Source organism: Brachyistius frenatus, unplaced genomic scaffold (assembly GCF_029030835.1).
Source record: "Brachyistius frenatus isolate BFR_SWC_R1_liver_20210118 unplaced genomic scaffold, ASM2903083v1 Contig_130, whole genome shotgun sequence".
Taxonomy (NCBI): domain Eukaryota; kingdom Metazoa; phylum Chordata; class Actinopteri; family Embiotocidae; genus Brachyistius; species Brachyistius frenatus.
The window spans coordinates 314,603-336,139 of NW_027210729.1; the positions used below are offsets into that span (position 1 = coordinate 314,603).

The window sequence follows — 21,537 nt, forward strand, 5'->3', positions numbered from 1 at the left end:
GACGGTTTAAAAACTCACATGTGGCTCAGCTAGATATTTATTCCCTTATTTACTCTTCACTTTGACCTCTGTTTGACAAGTTGGGCACTTAGGAGGAAATATGTTTCCCTTGGAGGAAGTGCAGGAAAAGTTGGGAGATTTAGAAGTTTAAAGTACTTTATTCTTGAAGTTGTTGTCAAGGGCACAGAGTGAATATGTCTGGTCTATTGATAAGGTCCTGTAAAATGTACTGTTGCTATTGGTATTTGGGAGCCACCAAGCATTTAAAACATTTAAATTACATTAATGCACGCAATAAAAAAAAAAAAAATCAATGAGAGTGCAACTTAATTTGATTTACCGGCGTAAAGGAATTGCCTCGATATTTTTTGCTGTCAGAACAGGTGAGATCAGAGATGGGGATATGGGCCTCTCAGAGAGGAAACACTGATGAAATATCAGCTGTTAGCTGTTCCCAGCTGCCTCCATCATTATAACATTATAAATAATCTCTGTGTTTCTCAGCCCTGTTGCGCAGGAGACTTTTAAACCTTTATCTCTTCACTTTATTCTTTCCTCCTTTCTCGTTCTTCTCTCCATGTTTTGATCTTTTGCTCCTTTATGCCCTGTTTTCTTCCTCTCTATTCCTCTCCTCCTCCTCCCTCCCTCCACTTCTTTCTCTCTCTATTTTGGACCCTCAGAGGGGGGCAGGGTGACTATCAGTGGGCCGACCCCGTCTCCCTGCCTCCGTCTGTGGGTTTCTCCCTTTCTGTCTTGCTCTCTCCAACATTTTAAATCTTAGAAACATTGGCTTAATCATTTCTTGGAAACCTTCAAGAGCAGCTTTGAAAATACCGGGGACAACAGAAACAGAAGAATTGTTCATTGGATTTTCTTCCATTTTCTCCTGTGGGGAAGTTTTCGTGTATTTTTAGACCTACTGTGATCCAGCTTAAGACAATTGTTGTGCGCTCTTTGCTGGTGGATTGTTGCCTCCATCGTCTTTTCTCACAATCAACTGGGTCCAACAAAGGATTTAACGAAGGAGTTACATGTGTGTTTCTATGGTAACTCTGCATTTCTGGAGCCTTTGAGGGACTGAAGGTTATCAGTCAACATCCAGCAAACTCAAAGACAATAAGGTACTTTTAAAATCCATTTCACTCTGGCTGAACTTTATAATAATGATTTAATATTGGTGTTTCTTAAATCAAGAGGGTGTCGCACAGTCCACAGTTATTCTTTCTCATTGTCATTTCAAATGTATGCTGTAGGCTAGCTGCTAGTGAGGGTATACTGCCTGGGTTTCGTAAGGGTTAAAACCGTTGGTGCTATAATCGTACACGTAAGCCGCTCCCTTTGGGAGGTGTACTATAGTACACATCAAGTCACATTAATTTATCTTGACATTTATACATTCAAATTTTTTTTGTAATAGAAAAACTTTGAAATAAACTTAGAGGTACATTTTAAAATGTACAATTTTCCCCTAATGACTAAATTATACACTTTAACCTGTTGCTTTATATACCACTTGCAGGTATAATATTGCACTTTTACTTGTCACCCCAAATATACACATATATACATCTAAAATGTCTTAAATGTACTAAATTCAACTATAAAAAGGTGATTAACTATATCACACTATGAAGAAACGTGTATGATTTTTTTTTTTTTAAAGCCTAAACAGCATCAAGTATTTCAAAAGGAAAAAAAAGAGATATTTTCCTTTTTTTCTTTCCCCTTTACAGCATCACAGGATCTCTCAGATGTCTTGTCCATAGGGGGTCCTGGTTAGAAACAACTGCATCTAAAAACATTTCACTCTGATGTTGGAATAATCTATTATCTTTTTTTCCCTCTCTTTTTATTCTTTTATTTTTTCTTTGTTCCTGTGTCATTAGGTAATTTGTAAGAAATGTAACCAAGAAGAATGATTGAAGTGAAAATCACTGCTCTCATTATTTCCTAAGCTGCATCTACCACATGCGAGAACATGCACGTGTCAAATGCGTATTACCTTTACCAGCTCAATCTTTCACAAGAAAATCATGCGTCTGCACCCTCTTATGTTCAGTGTGCTTCTGAGCCAAGCTGATAACAAGCAATGATCAGTGATGGTGGAAGATGTGTTTAATCCTTTACCAGAGAAAAAGTACCAACACAACAATGCAGAAATACTTCATTACAAGTAAAAGTCCTACCTTTTAGGGATGGGCACTACATGCAAAAATACTAGTCGATATTCATGGGGAACCGTTCTACTGTTATTCAAAGTGACTGTGCTGTGGTAGAGTTATGATATGTCAGCTTTATCTGGCAGAGCACTGGCTGCACCTCATTTCAGCTGATATATTTGAAGGAGTTTCAAAGAGAACTTTTTGACGGTGGTAGCAGTCTTTGCATGTCTCTGCTGTTTGTATTGCAGCATCTAATCTCACAGTCGCAAACAAGTTTTACCAGGTCCTAGAAGTAACGTCGTCTTCTTCTGCTCCTCCGATTGTTTAATCGCAGTTGGAAAACAGCTTTTTGATGCATTACTGACACTTTCTGGCAGTAGTAATGTATTCCTACAAGGTACATATAAAATTACTATTCGAAAATTAGGACCCATACCCAAGGCTGTTAAAATCTTACTTTGGAATAAATACATTGGTATTATAAAATAAATTTAATGAAAGTATCAAAAGTCAAAGTACTCATTCAGCAGAAAAAAGCCCCCTGAAGCTATTTATTCTATTACACTTTTATGACACTATTATGCCATCATTATATGGCTAATACAGATGAATCACTTTGTAAGCAACATTTTGCCGTAACAGTTGCTCGAGGGGGAGCTAGTTTCAACTACTTTTTATATCTATGAACTAGATCAGTCTAGTGGTTCCCGACCTGGTGTTGGATCTGAGGTTAATTAAAGTTTATGAATCCCTTTCATAAACACCTGAAACTAGGTTTCCCAACTCGAAAACATTTTCTTCTGGGGTCAGTTCAATTGAAATATTGTGCTTGAGTAAAACTTTCAACCAATGGAAATGATACCCAACAACTTTGCTTTAAAAGCAGTGCCATGGCTATTTATCAGAAAGTTAGTGCACTCCAAAGAGAATTTAATGACTCACCATTTCACCTTTCATTTGCCCTCAAATGCCAGATAGTAGCCTGCACCGGTGTTGTTCTAATTCTGTTCATTCCTTTGGTGTGGAGGAGGCAGCAGCAGCAGCAGTTGGTGTCCTTGTGTGTGTGAAGATCAGCTCACCACTTGATGGCAACAACAGGTGGGGTGGGTCATCTGTATTTCAAAAGAGGACACACACACACACACACACACACACACACACACACACACACACACACACACACACACACACACACACACACACACACACACACACACACACACACACACACATTAAAAGAGAATGGTTGCAGACTATGACTCACAGTTCGACAGATACCGCTAAACATGGGAGAACTATACTGTAATTATGTGTTTTGGAGCAGTATGGTTAAGTGGATGATTGCAGGACATTTTGACTGTGCTCCAGTCTTGTGTCATTGTACCATTGTGGCTGTTTTACCTGCTGTGTATCAATATGTTGGCCTGACTAGCCGTTGCCAAGGCTTCACTTCATCAATGGTCAGCTTTTATATCACGCACACACACACACACACACACACACACACACACACACACCTGCTTCTGAAATGACACACACACACACACACACACACACACACACACACACACACACACACACACACACACACACACACACACACACACACACACACACACACACACACACACACACACACACTCTTAAAGAAAGCCAAGTGTGTGTGTGTGTGTGTGTGTGTGTGTGTGTGTGTGTGTGTGTGTGTGTGTGTGTGTGTGTGTGTGTGTGTGTGTGTGTGTGTGTGTGTGTGTGTGTGTGTGTGTGTGTGTGTGTGTGTGTGTGGGTAGAATTATGTTAAATTGATTTTGCAGTTTGTTATCTGAACACAGCGACAGAAAGGTCAGCCTTAGACCAGCTACAGAATCAAAACACATCCATTCTTCACATTAAACAACCATCCTGAAAGACATAGATACTGTACAAAAGTAAGAAAGATGGATGGATGCATGCATAGATGGCTGGATGGACGGATAGACGTATGGATGAAACGATGGAATGACGAGTGGATAGATGCATGGAATAAAGGACGAATTGACAGACAGAAGGAATGACGGAACAATGGATGGACGGACGGACAGAAGAAACGACAGAATGATGGAATGATGGATTGATGGCTGGAAGGACGAATGGACAGACAGAAGGAATGATGGATGGATGGTTTCGCCTCCTGACAGGTCAATCTGGCACTACCAATGTGTTCTTGTTTTTAGCATCAAGTTGTTGCTGTTTAATAGTGATGCGCAGTCGAGCACATTTTCTTCCGCGTTTGAGTGTGCAGGCTACATAATAGGATATAATGTGGCCAATTTACTCAAGTGATTGAGCTTAACTCACGAGTAGAAATATAGTGAGAAATAATGAGGACCAAATTGTACCTTGAGGTATGTATATGACTGTATATAATGAGGGGACAGCGGGAGCATTGTCACATCTCTACATTCAGTTTAAATTAATTGGGAGCAAAGATGAGAGCCACCACCTAATTCTCTCAATGAGACTGTCATAATGAACGCTTCAAACTGGACCTGCACAAGAGCATACAGTACTCGCATGGATCTGCATCCTTCAGACTCTCATTAAAGCGGAAGATATTCCATCCTATTTTAATTCAAATCTCCACGGTAACTATCACTTCATATTAGCAGATACACTCTGTAAGAGGCAGACAGAGAGACAGGCACCACATAATAAACACAGGCACGTATTCATACAATGATGAAAACCTTCTCAAGAGAAGTCATCTGTCTTGAAGCGCATATTTTAGAGGTAGAATGTAATCTCCTCATCTCCTCTGTCTGTCTTTCTCGCTCACTCTTACTCTTCATATGTCTCGTTCTTATTCTCAAACAGATCATATTTAAATGATTCACCAACATCTACGTAAATAAACAGTTGCTGTCTGATGTCAGATGTGCCTGTTGAACGTATTACTATGTATTACCAACAGATTGAAGCTAAATAAACTGGGCTCGGTGTAAGACTGCACAATTAATTGTATTAAAATCGTTATCTTGATTCATGCCTCCGTACGATTTAATTTCATTATGAGCGCTCGTACTTTCTCCCAAAACAAATAACAACACAGCGTTACACCACATGATGCAGAGCAGCAGTAACGGGCAGTAGGGATGTCATGCCCAATTCTGCCAGCCCGCTGAGAACTGCATGCACCTTGCAGGACTGCACAGCTAAAAGGAAAACTACCCGATATTGTACTGAATTGGCAAAGTAGTAGGCCTGCTGTTTAAAAACAAATTAATCTTCTTTGTCGGGTTCATCACTGGTGATAAATTGTGCCGCTAAATTCATTTGATTCCCATCAAACTTGAATTTGAAGTGTTATTATTGAGTCATAAGGGGTACATGCATTTTTCAGCAGAATTGATTGCAGCTGCTGGGTAAAGCTGCCCCTATTGTTTCAGCTTGGGTCATTATAAAATGTGTAATATTCACACGGTTGAGACAAAATGGCCCAAAATATGAGGTACATCTCACGAGGTGAATGTGAATCCTGGTGGATAGAGAGAACTAGGCATAACACAGGCAGCATTAGATTGCTAGGAGTTGTCTTCTGTATCAGGCAAATGAATGCACTAAACATTTATTGTGAAAACAAATCATGATATCTCAATTCTAAGCAAAAAAAATTGTGATTCTCATTTTATCCAGAATAGGGCAGCCCTAGGTCATTGGTGAGTTCATGGTAGAAAGATGTCAATATCATGTAATACAGTACACGTACAGCACAACAGCATAATGGGCTGTAATCATGCATTGTTCTTAGGTTTTCTAACAAAGGCCTCAAGGCAAAGGGGACCTTTTAATCCCACAATACTCCAGACGTTTCTGTGGTTCCTTTGATTTCTCGAAATAACTGTTATTTCAATGCCAATCGTCATTTAATGTGTCTTCACGGTCCAGAACTATTCTGTAAAAGACAGAGTAAAAACCCCAGCCATCTCCTTTTGTTTATAATCCTCCAAACCTGGCTGCTCAGTTTTTATATTGATTTTTATAGATACTGACACTTTCAATGGTGAGGCCAGCAATAACAGAGCCCTGGAAAAAGTACTGTTTCAGCAACAAATGGGATCTATAATATTTATAGCACACTAGAACAATAATATTGTGTCATCTAAGTGAAAGGGCACAATGGTGTAAGCTGATTTTGTGACTACAAGCGGCTACATGTAGTCTCAAAACTTTAAAGGGATATTACAAAATTGATAAACAGATGAAGATGAAGGGAAACACAGTTCACCCAGTGACCGTTGAATAATGTCTTCTGTGGCTCTGGAGGCAACCATGTCTCTACATTTCACTTTTACATGCAAGCTGTAGGGAGGAGGTGTGGGTGGATGGTGTGCATAGACTACATAGTGCAGGTCTTTGACACTGGAGACTGTGGTCTGCATCTTGAGTCCTGTAATGGTTGACTTTAGGCAATTATAGCACTTTGCTTAAGGTTTTGGGAAAATAGTGGTATTGGTTAAATGTCAATACTGTAAAAAGAAAAAAAGTCACAGCAAACTATTTCTGTGGTACTTGTGACTGCGATTTTTTTTTTTTCCCATTATCATAACCATAAAAAAGTTGTGTTGTCAGTGAACATTTTACTGACAAATTTACTCTCAAGCCAGACATTAATTAGCACATTGTCTACATTATGTTGATTAAGACACCATTTGGGAAGCAGTAATTATCATTTATATATATATAAACATTTTCTCAAAATTAGTACTATACAAATGCAATTTCTGTGGGACATGGTTGCTGGAGGAGCTCTGCAGTCTTAGAAAAACTAACAGTGATGTTGTCATTGGGGTTATTTCCGTTTCAGCTTGAAGATTATCAGTTTATAAAAGACAGGCTGTGTTACAAACTGCAGGTGTGAAATATGCAGTTCAAAAAAGCAAGCATATGATTCTCTTCAAATTAGTCAAACTCGTTAAAATATTAATGAGTGGAATGATACCAAAAAACTGTCAGGGATAAAACTTCAGATAGTTTTGCATTTTATTTTGTTGTAAATTGTATTGGTTAGTCATCACAGCCTGCCTTCTCAACACTTAAAACTTTCTGTCTCTTTTTCTTGTTTTCCTCTTTTCTTATCTCCACCTGTCCCCAGCTCTCTTCACCAATGAGCAGTCAGACCAACAGCAGGGAGGTGGTCCCTCCGTCTCAGCCCAATCAGAAGACATTTTTGGATGATGTCATTTTAACCTTTAGTTCGCCGATGGCCTGGCTGCTGGTTGTGGCCCTGATCATCACGTGGTCAGGAGTGGCCATCGTTTTGTTTGATCTACTTGATTACAGGACTCTATCAGGTAAAACAAATATCCACTTTTATAGTTATTCTAATCTTTTATTGGATTATTTTACATTTGAATGTGTATTAAACTTTGTATTGTTATTGTTTTTACTCTTCTACAATAATATAATCCCATCAAACAGTGATTATAACATGTTTGTAAGGTTTTAAAATACCTAATGACACTTTCCGTCCACTCATGCGTCACCCATTTTTCCACATTTCAGTCACACATCCATCTTTCGTCACGGCATTTTTCAACAACCTTTCAGGCATTTTTGAAGCAGACTTCAAAAGTGGACGTGCTCTCATGAAGGTCGTCATTTTCAGCAGCGTCCGTGTGTCAAAAAGTGGGACGCACACCCTCTCATTTTTCTCTGCAGCACATGTTTGTAACAGAACTGCTCAGCGTCTGTGCTGCTTTAATGCTGGGTGTGTCTTCCACTCACATGACAAACAGATACATTGAAAATGACAGTTTTAATAAAATGCATTATTATTCCCATTTTCACACTCGTTCATGTTCAGTTACACTTTAACATTAATAAGTCCATTTATGTACCAGCGTAGCTGCTGTGTGCATAAAGCGATGTATCCACTCCTCCTCATTTTCCCTGCATGTCTAGAAAAGATTGAAAGGGTTCGTCCTGGTGTTAACATGTACACTAATACCAGTCACACAGGGGTGATTACAACATTGTAAAGTAAAACGAGTTATTCCATAACCTGGTTTACATGGACTTCCGTGGACTAGCCTGCTGCCACGCTGCAGAGACCAAGAGCAGCTTTTAATCTTGTCATCTCTGTTTCGCGACTTAATTGTGTCAAGCAATCATATTTTGTTTTCTGTGATCACACTTTAATTACTTAATTGTCACGATAGATAGATAGATAGATAGATAGATAGATAGATAGATAGATAGATAGATAGATAGATAGATAGATAGATAGATAGATAGATAGATAGATAGATAGATAGATAGATAGATAGATAGATAGATAGATAGATAGATAGATAGATAGATAGATAGATAGATAGATAGATAGATAGATAGATAGATAGATAGATAGATAGATAGATAGATAGATAGATAGATAGATAGATAGATAGATAGATAGATAGATAGATAGATAGATAGATAGATAGATAGATAGATAGATAGATAGATAGATAGATAGATAGATAGATAGATAAATCAGACTTTATTAATCCCACAGTGGGGAAATTTAGTCGTCACAGCAGTATAGAAACAGTTAGGAAAAAAGGTGCACACAATAAGAAAAAATTACAAATACGTATACAATAAAAAAACAAGGTAGATACAATAAAAAAAATTTTTTTTAAAGTAATACCAATGAATAAATACACACACACACACACACACACACACACACACACACACACACACACACACACACACACACACACACACACACACACACACACACACTATATACACAAAAATAAATAAATACAATTTGGGATGAAAAAAAAAAAGTGTCAGGTGCTATGACACAGTGCTACATTATTTTAGGCTGGTGTTGAAAAGTCTGACTGCTGTCGGGACAAACGACCTGCGGTAGCGCTCTTTCCAACACTGAGGGTGCAGCAGTCTGCCACTGAAAGAGCTGCTTAAAGCTCCTACAGTCTCATGAGAGGTGTTGTCCAAGATCGATGTCAGCTTGGCTAACATCGTCCTCTCACACACCTCCTCAATGGAGTCCAGAGGACTGTCCAGGACAGAGCTGGCCCTTTTGAGCAGTCTCCTCCTGTCCCTCTCTGTACCTGCACAGCCCCAGCAGACCGCTGCATAAAAGATGGCAGACGCCACCAGTGTCGTAGAATAACTAGATAACAGAAAATACATTTTCCCTGAGCTTGCAACAGTCAAAATCTATCCTTCAAACACTTTCAGTTCTACTTAAGACTGTCGGCTCACTGATGTGATGAGCCTTACAATCCCTTCAATTTATATCTTTGGATAATGAGAGGTGTCGATGCCAGCAGAACAGAATAAACCAGAACCACACAACAGTTCACAGCATTGTCGTTTCATATTTACAGGGCAAATGGGACAAGGTTATCAATCTTCTCATCCTGAAATGTTGTATTAGCCTTTTAGATACTCAGACTGGGGACCTGTGTAACTTAAAATATTGCCTCAGGCAAGTTAGGACAGATATATAAATATATTAGTGTACATGTTAACATTCTCGTGTTAAACGTGTTGATAGCCTCGCAGTTTAGTTTTGAATCAAGGCTCTAATGTCAAATCACTTATCACGTTCAGATCCAGTGTTACCTTATTGGCAACATTATAATATTTGAACTGTTCAAATTGTGTTAAAGGATGATGGTTTGCAGTTTCACCACATAATGTGCATCATATCATATGTTGCCGAGCTTTATTTTACTGGTCTATAATTTCCGAGTAATTTGGCTTTAATCATTGGAAGATAGAGACAGTGTTCAATCTGTATACATCCTATTAATTCATCTTTTGGTCAGTAATATACTCTAGTTTAGTCTGCAAATTAGGTGAACATGCAAATTAAAAAAAAATTGTCCACAAGCAAACATTTAACAGATATGGGGGGGGAGGTAAAAAAAAAAAAAAAATGTGAATATTTGTTTGAAATTAAATGAAGCTTATCTTCTGTGGACATTTCTACTTTAGTAATAAATTGTATTGCTCTTTTGAGAAAGATTCTTTAACCTATAACAAAACATAAGCTTAAATTGACTGAACTTCCATGATCGAAATAAACCTGACTCACAAAGGTCAAACTGCTCCCAATCCCCCCCCCCCCACACACACAAAAGGAAATCAATCACTTGCTGTATTCCACTGTGCAGTTATTTTACTGCCATAATGACCTTTCTATCACGTTTACTGATATCTGCCCTTTACCACTCCCACCACTTCCTACTACACATCGCCATGTATTTGGATTATCCTGCAGCACATGGATAGTCCGGCCTCACACATCCAACATCTTTAACTCCTCTCCTCTCTTCACCCCTTCACCTCCTTGTCATCCTCATGCCGTCAATCACCTGCCATCCCATCCAAAGACTACACATCATACTGTGACGACCCCGTGTGTTTATCTCCTGGTAAAAAAACAAAACAAAAAAACACACTTTGACTGCACTGCCTGCTTGTAGATGGTTGCCCTGCATATGTTCAATATTTCAAGTTGTGAGACTTTGAATTTGACTTTTTTTAAAGGGTAAATCAACACTAAATTAGCATAGAAACTGGTAAACCTTTCACAAGTAAGTGTTTTTCACCAGCCGTGGATCATTAAAACTCTGCTACGATCCAAGACAACACTGATTTGCGTGCAGTCACAGTGCTGGAAGGTTGAAAAGGACAACAACAAAAAAACGAGTGTAGCAACAGTTTTCTGCCCTAAAGAGCTCACCACTTCAGTCAGCTGCTGAAGTTTTAAGATATTTCCCACTGAGACTGTGGACAATTTTTGGTGAAAAGAAAAAAAACTGTAAATATAAAAAGGATGTTAAAGAAAGCTGTTATCCTGAGTGAAGGCCTTTTCATACTATCTCTATTCTTTCCCATTTATTCTTTCGTGGGATTTTGTTCTTGGGATGGCGCATTATTTCATGTGTTAAGCACAATGTAATAAATTGTGAGGATTGTATCGAGTTTAATAAAAACTAAGGCAATGCTAGCTGCTCACAAACTGTCTGCAAGTTTCTCAGCCCAGTCACTTAATGGCCTAAAAGTTCAGAGTTTAGTCAAAAGACATACTCTACATGGATAAACCTGTGGAGAAACAGACCCTAGCAGATGTTAAATAATAGTATAATAGCATCCTCCATTTTGGCTCTCCCAGCTCTCTCTTGCAATGCAAATTCACAGTTCAAAGTTCAACAATTTCTTACTCCATGCAAAAACATGTGTACCTTCAGCTTCACCAAACCAATAAATCCACCAATCATGATAGTTCCATTGACATGCATTCATTTGGCCACACAATGTCTGGTAAATCTGTAGTAAAGCTGTTCCGGCATGGAAGATCACTTTAGACCTTATGAATAAAATGTGAATGATTATCTTACAAGCTCTACAAGCATCAGGCATTCAATGTTGATTTACCCTTTGAGCTTTAGTGCACTGATGTCAAGCTTTTATTACGTTATCTATTGTATAATTAATTTTATTCTGGTCTGCTATCAAGAGTAAGCAGCCTGTGTTTACCAAGCTCCTCTGCTGCAGATGAATGGCAAATTAAAGGAAAAAAACAACAGAAAGGTGTTTGACCACCCGAGCATCCCGAATAGCTTCAGTGCTGCTCAAAACACTACTTCAGGGTCTTAGGATATGATTCATAAAGTTTTTATTAAAATATTTAAGCCCCTTTTCAGCTGCCAGTACCGACTCCGCTTGATTCTACATGCTTCTTTTGGTTTTCCATTCGTTAAAAGTTGCAGACAGTATGTGTTATTATTTTTGGTATCACCTCCACTGAGGTTTTTACTGAGCTGATACTACGGTAACGTGTAAATACTGAAAGGTACCTGGTAACAAAAGCAAGCAGTCGAGTAATGTCGGTACAACAGTGGAAAAAAAGGCTTTAGAAACTACGTATTCCCTGTATGACATAATTTTTTTTTAATTTGTCACCCATCAGTATGTCCTAAATCCCAGTCTGACGGTGCATGACAAGTCAACACTTGTGCTTGCATCAACCGTGTGGAGCTGCATGTTTATCTGTATTTCATCTGGACCTGCTAATCCTCAAATGACAAAGAGGCCGTGTGATAAACAGGCTTAAAATAGACCTGTAAGTATCTGGTGCTGACTATTGCAATGTTAGAATCATTCCCATTAATCTGTGTAAAAAAAAAACATCTGGATGACAAATAAAAACATAATATCGATCACTATTTTTACTTCATTTTCCTCCATTTGAAGTTTGACTTTTGCTCTTTTAATAATGTCATCACCTTGCACCAACTTTAATGGCACGAGGGGAGAATTAGCACCACCAACCATTAAACTTGAGGCACTTAACTTCTAGTATTTCAATGAGCATCTATGGACACTAACATAATGGATTTAGTTGCAAAGCCAAACACGGCAGCAAACACTGTAAATGGCTCATTATCATCATCATTGGATGCATGTGTATTATTAAACTGTGATTCAAGGCATAAAAATACATAAATCATTCATCCAAATTCTTTCTATGACAATTAATAACTGAATAATTCAAGATTGTGACAGCGCTGCCTGTTGGGATTTCAAATTAAATAAATTGTCCAATATATCAGATTTATTTTGTTGGGACTGCTGCCAAAGACAAATATGCTGATGTGGCTAAGATGATAATTTAGGAAAGCTTAAACAGACAAAATTGGACACCCCCTACAGTACATGTCATGCAGAGGTATTAATAAATAAAAAGGAAATGCACATGAAAAGCTTGTGTCGGCTGTGCACTGGAGTTATCTTCCACTTCCTGAAGCAAATATTTGCAAGCTGACAGTGACAAACTACTGGGCTGCATTTTTTTTAATCACAAAGCTTTTCTCCCACCATGACATTTCAATAAATGTGTACAGTATATATATATATGAAACAGCAAAGAGATATTATTGGACAAGAAATGCAATCCTTGTATTATATACTTTGTGGAGACGTAACTATTCACAGTCACATTGTGAGGACATAAAGGAAGAACCCTGTAAATCAATAGATTTTAGAGTAAAAACCCGGTTTAAATTGTGGGTGAGGTTAAGCTGAGGACACAAAAAGTCTCCATAAAATCTTTGCAAGTCGATCTAATGTCCTCTGAAGTGATGGAGACCTAACTGTGTGTATAGCGATCACACAAAACCGCACCACAAGGATACAGACATAGCAATCAGGAGACGGAGATGCACACACTGGCGGAGACCTACTGTATAGAAAAATACAGTAATTCAAAGGCGATTAAAGCCGGCTGAACAGCAGGATGGGAAAAAAAATGCATATCAGATGTCAGATAGAGAAATGCAGCAGCGCAGACGGGGAGATTTTAATCAGTCACCTCATCAAACCCTTGTTCTTTCTTTCTCTGACAGACACGTACAAGCAGAAAACAGGTCTTCTTAATGCATGCGGTTAGTCTTTAAAAGGGAAAATTCTTAGATTGGGGCAGCTGGATGGAAACCCAGTGTTTATTCTCTGACATTACTGAGGGATTGTAAAACTATACACGTCTAACATGTATTTTGACATCAGGAAGTAAGGAAGAGAAAGGAATCATTTAGCTTTCCTTATCCAGCTCAGACGTCTCTTTTAAACTACTTTATGCTCTTTTTCTACGGAAGGCTTTTTTCACAGAGCCCCTGGGGTTTCTCTTTTTTTATGTTGGCTTCACAATTTGTATTTTTCATCTCTTTTCTTTGGGTTTATCATTTTTGATGTGCCTGCTAAACTTACACTAGACAAAAAAACAAAAACAAAAAAACAAAGGGAAAACTACCTTTTGGAGAGGAGCCGCGGGAAGACAAAAGGGTGTGAACATGAAAGTAAGACTGTGAGAGAAAGTACGTGCAAGGAGACAACAGAGAAGGAAAAGAGTTAGAAATTGGATAGAAAGAAAGAAAAAGAAAGCAGACATGGAAAAGAGAGTGAGTAGATAAGTAAGAGCAATAAAAGGAAGACAGAGCATTAGCGAGGGGAAATGCAAGCTTTCTATTCCTGGCGTCTCTGGTGCCGTGTCTGGCGTGCCAATCAAAGAAATGTCATTGCATTAATCATTTGTTTACGAGGCTCCATTAGCCTATGCAACTCCACCACAGTGGGCAGGAGATGGGCAGAAAGTCTCCTCCACCTCGGAGATTATTAAAGAGATCCACAGGGAAAATCAAAACAATGCATTTAGCACTTTGGAGCCTACAGTTATCATAATACACGGCTGGTGGTGATGAATGTGCTAATTCACATGTCCCCCTGAGAGATAGATGCAAAACACCTGCACTGCAGCGGCGGTATTTTATCACAGTTTGTTAAAACACCGCGAGCAGCTCAAGAGCATTTATTATTTTTGCGGCCAGAGAAACTCACACAAAACTAACATGATTATTTTTCTTGATACATTCGGGCAGTTCAACAACAAGTCATACTATATAATATACTGTACAGCATGCACAGTGTATCAACCAAATATATACATTTCTGCAATTCTGTACAACAGGAGCCAAAAGCAGTAATTCGTTTTTAATGAATTGTTCAAGAAGCTGTAAAACAGAGATTTTAAAGTGGAGCGGAAAAACAATTGTTTTAAAGGCTCTGTGAGCAGCCTCTGGTACAAAAATGAAATTAAACAGTGATAACAGTGTAACACGTGGCTTTAAAATGCCCATTTGATACAACCTTGTCACCTCAAACTCGTACTTCTAAAAATACTTTACCTTTTCCAAGACCATAATGAGAAAAAGTTTAGCCAAATGTTGAATTGATGTATATGAGGTTAAAAAAAAATGTGACTGTAATCCAAGGAGTGATTACATTCAAACATAACTTTCACCAGTTATGGTTAGTTGGAGATGTCGAGGAGACAGGCTGAAAACTGACAGTCTTCTCAAATGTACAGTAACAAAAATGTCAACATACTGGTACCACTTACTAATAAGACACCGTTTATGAACAGCCTATACTGTATACTATATTAATGGCAGCATCACTAGTTAATAAATCACATATCTGTTATAAGACAGTAAGAAGAACAACTTTTAGGTTGACATGTCTTCTCAGTCATTGTCTATTGATCCAGTACAATCATGAATACAAGGTAATGACTGTCACTTTCTACTAAGCCATTAGGTCTACAGATATTGTTCATAATTCATCAAGAAGCATCATGTTTCTCAGTTTAATAAGCCAACAGCAAATGTTAGCCTTTCATTTGTAATTCTAAATCTTCATAAAGCCACCAGCAAATGATTTGAATAATTGTACATCAAGCCTTTTCTAATGTTAATATTGTGCAAATAAATAAATCCTGTTTCAGATGTTCTGCAGCTGTTTTTTTTAGAAGGTCAGAGGTCAATTAAATTTGAATTAAAGAACAAAATTGACAAACCCTGCAGGAGGAGGATGAACACAAAGCTGGCAAATACAGGCTCATGACTGATCGTTAAAGCTTTATTTAGTATTTATTAATCGTTTCTTGGTACATTTGTTGGTAGAATTGAAATGTTCCTTCTGTTGGACTGGAAATGTTAGTGAGTGACACTACTTCATATTCATACAGACAACGTCAGAGGTGGAAACGCAGGTAAAATGCACCAGGAATGTTTAAATTCTGCTTTGTTTGTGTTGTTGCCGTTTTTTGCTGTGGTCTCATTTGGCATGTCCTCTGCATCATAGAGAGATACAAATCCTAACATGTTGTCCATTAGAAGTGTGTTTTGTGTGTGGTTTTCTTTCCATTTGTTATGTTTGCTGCATTACAGTGGCACAGCTATAAATCTACTGCTGTATGTGTCTGAGGATGATTGAAAACATAAGCAGAGCGATTAAAGCTGATAATCATTGCTGTTCTGTATGCCTTTCCCTTTACGGATTCTCTTTTTATTGTGTGTTCTTTCCTCCTTGTCTGCCCGCCATTCTTCTTTTTCTCTCGGCATCCTTGACATCACACTGTCTCTGTTTATGCCATGTTTGTGTGTCTCTCCCCCTCAGGTCTCCCTCCTCCTTCCGCCATTGCCAAGAGAGGTTTGAAGACTAGAGGCAAGCAGAAACTTCATATATCACACGCACGTTCACTCCTGAGTGGGAATTTAAGTAATCTAATATCAATCCCTCCACATAACCACAGTATTTAATGCAAATTCAAATAATCTGCAATATTTGCATGAGTTTGCAATTTTGCACAATTCCTATTACTTTGCAGCTAAGTTACTCAATAGAAGCTCTGCTGAAGACATTACAGCACAAAGTACGAGGGTGGATCAGAAAATTCTGAGACTTCTCCTGTTGTGCAAGAATAGTGTGTAGCACCCTGACGAGCACAGAGCACAGAGGAGCTACAACCTTCATGATCAAGTACTCAATCGCTTGATCAAAATCAGCACCTGAGGTGTACATGTTTTTATCAGCAGTGTTCTGGGTGCATCTGGGATATGCTCATACTCCTGAAACTTAAGCAGAGTGCACACATCAAAGTTTGTGACAAATTATTGGGGGGATAGAGAAGAAACATGAAGCAAAATCCGGCAAAACTAGTGCGTCTTCAGCGCACTGAGAGTGGGTGCATTATGTTAGAGAAGCCAAGTGCCATCTTGCCACAGTTAAAAATATTTTACCTTGCCTCAGATCATCACAGTAAATCTCAAGAATTCACATTGCACAACCCCACAAATGTCAAAGAAAAGCCACCTGGTTGCACTCTTGACCTGCTGCGTCTTTTTCGGTTTTGGGCAATGACCGTCTGCCCCTCTTAAAATATGAATGCCTCTCAAAACACATGGCTTGGCTCATTGCTTCTTTGCCATAGGCTCCCTGTGCCATTTTAAGGGGTTTCTGTTGATAAAATGTGCGTGTGTCTTCTGGTCACGCCCACGAAGAAATTGCAGACACTCACCAAAGCATGTGTAACTCAGGTGCTGATGTTGATCAAGTGAAGAAACTTCTCCTCTCTGCTCCTTGCATGTCACAGTGCTGTGCATTGTTTGACGGCAACAGGAGCAGTCTCAGAACTTTCTGATCCACCCTTGCAAGCCTTTCAAAACAAAACTCATGAACAAAAATAACTTCTTAATTACAGTAAACACGGCTCTTCAAACTCTCTTCTCATCATGACTGGAAAAAAACAGCAAAAAAAAAATGAAGGGACGGGGTTTATGGGAAATAGGTTTTTATCATGAGGGTTAGGTTACCAATCGTATCACACACTATGTGTGAAATCACATCAGGGTATTGCTTCCATCTAGTTGTAAGAGATTGCACTTTGTTTTTGTGCATTAAAGTACAATTTTTGATCAAAACTATAAAAAAAAAACACATATATACACGTATATATATGTAATGTCTATGTTACACAGTAGATTTCCTGTGTTTTAGTTTAGGACTGTCTTTAGGTCGCTCTGGGAGTGAATGAAACACGGCAAATGTTTGCAGTTTAAAACAAGGAACTGAACTGCAATTTATTATAGTTATTAACACAGAAAATCAAGGGAACAACATAAAAGAAAAATAACAAATTCAAATAATAACCCCAATACCGGTATTTCTCTCACAGTCAGTCAGTTTCAGTCTATTGTCTTTCAGTCTACTACCCGGGTAGTTTAAGTCTGGAGGCTCTCAGACTAACTCTTATCTGAATCTTCTTGCTCGTCGGTGCTCCGGCAGGAGAATCCAAGAAGCCCAAATGCAGCTTCACCCACGGAGAAGATGATCAGGGATCACAGGGTCACTCAGCTCCAGCTCTGTGGAGGTTTCTGGGGATCGCTGTCTCCATCACAGATCCATACAAAAAAAACAATCTGCATACAGCAGAATTGAATACGATGTCAGTACTATAATTTTTAAACTCTATTGTTGGTGTAACAGTAAATGACCAGTAAAATAGTATACACACACACATATATATATATATACACACAACATTCACTATGGTCAATATTAACATACCAACATATTTCACACACACATGTACTCATGTCTCAGTGACATCTGTCACTTATACCTAACACGCATTATTTAAACGTCCACCGTTACTAAGCAACACACTCAACACTGTTCTCAATCTCAATATATATATATACACACACACACACACACACACACACACACACACACACACACACACACACACACACACACACACACACACACACCCCACATACCTGTATGTAGAGATGTGGGGACAGCTTAGATGTCTTGGTGCCCTTACACATCATATGATCATATGTAATAATAATTACATGTAATAATGCTCCATTCTTACTGAAAAGTGTTGAAAACAGAACTTGGCCATAGGAAAAAATAAAGGAAGCCTTATTCTTGCTTTTTCTACAAAGATCTTCTTAAATGATTGATGCCAGATAAAGAGTAATATTTCAAGCTGACTTCTTTTCAGTTAGAATCACAGGTATCTTAAATCTCACAGCCTATTTAGAAGGAGAAAAGTACTCATTGTGCTGTATGGTGTCATCGTGTGCTCCACACTGAACATGGATGAGAAAGAAAAGAAGAGAGTCGTCTGAGGAGATGAGATGGAAAATAATTCACACGGATGGTCAAGCTAAAGGGTACAAGACCATCTCCCAGCAGCCCGATGTTCCTTTGACCACAGCTGCTGATATTATTGGATTTAAGGATTGTAGCCAAACACCCTGGATGAGAACAGCTTGAATAGTGAAAAAAGCAAAGTAACAGCTGTGTCGGATTGCACCAAACATTGCTTTCTGAATAAAAGGGGGCTCTTTGAAAAAAAGACCTCACTTTTGAAAGACGAACATAAAAAGTTGGCTAAAATGCATGTTGATTAGTGGTTCTCGGAGAATGTCTTTTCTTTGGAAAACAATAAGAGCTTTTTGGTGAGCAAGCTTTACGTTCACAGAGGACAAAATGAAGCGGTTAAAAGAAAGACCACCAACCTGCGCTGAGAAATGAGGTGTGTTATGGGGCGTCCGGAGCAGGGTGGCTTCTCTTGTTTGCAGGTTGTTGCTCCTCCAGCAGGACAATGACCCAAAACATGCATTTAAAAGCAAAAAGAATGGATGATGACGAGAAAACACTGGACCCTTCTAAAGGGGCCGGCTCTGAGCTCTGATCTATAATCTAGTGAACATCTACGGAAAGAGCTGAAACAAGAGAGAACAGTCCGTTGTGAGTCAAACTACCAGTTGAGAAGTCTCTATAAAAGTTACAAAAATCTTTTTTCAGTCATTTCCTAAAAAGTGTGTGCTACAAAACATTAGATGAAGGGTCTCAATATTTTTTTCATGCCATTTTTATTTGATGCATACTTGAAAATAACATGTTCCATCAAAAATCACAAGCAAAGTGCCTGTTCTATGAACATTTGGTCCATAGTTCTATATTTATTCTACTCTCCCAGGTGTGGTTCGTCCAATAAAGTCAAGCCCTGCTGGAGTCCCTGTTGATGTTACAGCTCAGGAAAGCACCGATTGGTTGGAAATGATATGGGCGTTTGCAATCGGTTTGGTCGCTCCTGATGAGGAGGAGGAAGGTATTCACCAGCTAACTGAAACGTTCACATGTAAGAAAACATCACCTCACACAGATTAACCATCGAATGATGGCAATCATTAATAATCCACATCAAGAGTGTGATGCTCACCCTCCCTAACATTTTATTAAGGACCAAATCACAAATGATTTGGAGCCGTCACAACATAGCACTCGCTGATTAACAGAGTTATGATAAATATGATGTATCTTTAACACTAAATTGTGGAAATATAAACTTTCCAGCTTAACATCTGCATCAATTAACAGCAACAATGTTCCATACAAAATACAGGCTATAAATTGCATTTCAAAACTTGAAATTGGCCACTTGTATTTCTGCAATAGTTAAAAGATGCTCTCATTCAGACCGATAGTGAGTAGCAGAAAGTAATTAGTTATTGTACCGTGAAGAAGCAGCTTGTAGAAAGGGGAAAAGGTAACATATATCGATGTTTTGTATGTAAAGAACATTTTCTCTGTAAGAAATAATACCAGTATTTTTCCGTGCGTGTCATTTACCGCCCAATAATCTTTTTTGGAAAATTCTGTTTGATAAATGTTCTTCTCTGTATTTCAGCTTTTGTCTCAGATGAGCTCTGAAGGTGGAGGAGGTTGAGAGAAGACAAGAACGGACAATCACGAAGAGCCGAGGAGGACGAGAGGAGTTGAAAAAGAGGAACAGAAGTGGAAGAGAGGATGTAGGGAAATACAAGAAGGAGGTTGTACATTATACTACAGTAATGTGGTTTTCTGTCTGTTGTTAAATGGAATTTGATGAATAAAAACTTCCAAATTAAAACCTGTGGTTTATTTTTTGCCACAGCACAGAAGTCTTTATCATTATCTACTGTGCATGCTGTTTTCTGAACTTTCCGTATTTACTCGAGTAGGAAAGCTTATTTGAAATAAAGAGTCTATCTTTTAAATCCACAGTCTATGTTAGGGACTTTACAAAGTGCATTCCACACAGAGAGATATACATTGCCAAAATGTTGTAAACAATATGAAATAACTCAAAAATATCAATCAATAAATCCTGTTAGTTACAGGATGCAGAAAGTATTATCAGAAACCTACCAAAAGTATCAGAAGTAAAAGTAATTATTATACAGTTGTTGGTTGATCCAATGAGAAGCATATTACTGACATAACGTTGGTTACGTGCGTAATTTACGCACAGCAACAACCAGCATGGCTTGAAATCAGCTGTCTAATAGAATCTGAATCTCACAACTTCACTGTTGTTGTTTACAAACTCAAGAACCGAGAGGCCATTTTTGTTTAGTTTAAACTGAATATTGAAATATCTACACAGAAGTCAATCAATGAATGCGTCAATGAGCCAAATCTATGTTTACCATAAATAAATTCTCCCCGTGCAGCCCAACCACGAAGATAAAGTCACTCAGTTTCAGCTGAATTAAAACTCACATTAGAACACCTCATTTAACTCTTTTTAAACAAATGTTTGGTCATTTACCTGTCTGTTCTGCGGTGCAGTAGCTGCAGGCCCATTCGCATCCGGCTAACAAGCGTCTTCCTACAGCATGTGAGGCGTTAAGGGAACATCTGTAAATTGTAATTGCAGCATTTAGGGGACATCTGTTAATAGTAGCAACAGAAAACAACGTGGGTTACACTCTCTACCTCTAAACTGCATGAAAACTACAGATTTGTGCCATAATGTCATCTTCTTTTTCCTAAAATGGATTTCATAAACTTAGTATAAAAAAAAAAGTATTGTTCAGGAACCGGTATCGAAGTCAAGGTACCAGCATCAACAAGTTTTTGAACAATACCCAGCAATAGAGGCAGATAGCAGTAATGTCTGAAGTGCTTAAGTACA

At 38.4% G+C, this 21,537-nt stretch overlaps 1 protein-coding gene across 5 annotated transcripts; it reads left to right on the forward strand.

The window, feature by feature from the left end:
- Positions 1–681: 681 nt before the first annotated feature.
- On the forward strand, positions 682–20,490 carry trdn (triadin). 5 transcript variants are annotated; one of them, XM_069714449.1, is made up of 7 exons: positions 682–1,121; positions 7,291–7,489; positions 10,550–10,591; positions 15,745–15,768; positions 16,176–16,223; positions 19,558–19,689; positions 20,269–20,490. In XM_069714449.1, exons 2-7 carry the CDS (start codon positions 7,303–7,305, stop codon positions 20,289–20,291), a joined length of 456 nt encoding a protein of 151 aa, XP_069570550.1. In that variant the 5' UTR covers positions 682–1,121; positions 7,291–7,302; the 3' UTR covers positions 20,292–20,490. The 5 variants fall into 5 exon arrangements, with proteins under 5 accessions (XP_069570550.1, XP_069570548.1, XP_069570551.1 ...); XM_069714447.1 differs by having other exon boundaries at positions 686–1,121; positions 19,558–19,719; XM_069714450.1 differs by lacking the exon at positions 10,550–10,591 and having other exon boundaries at positions 686–1,121; positions 19,558–19,719.
- Positions 20,491–21,537: the final 1,047 nt, after the last annotated feature.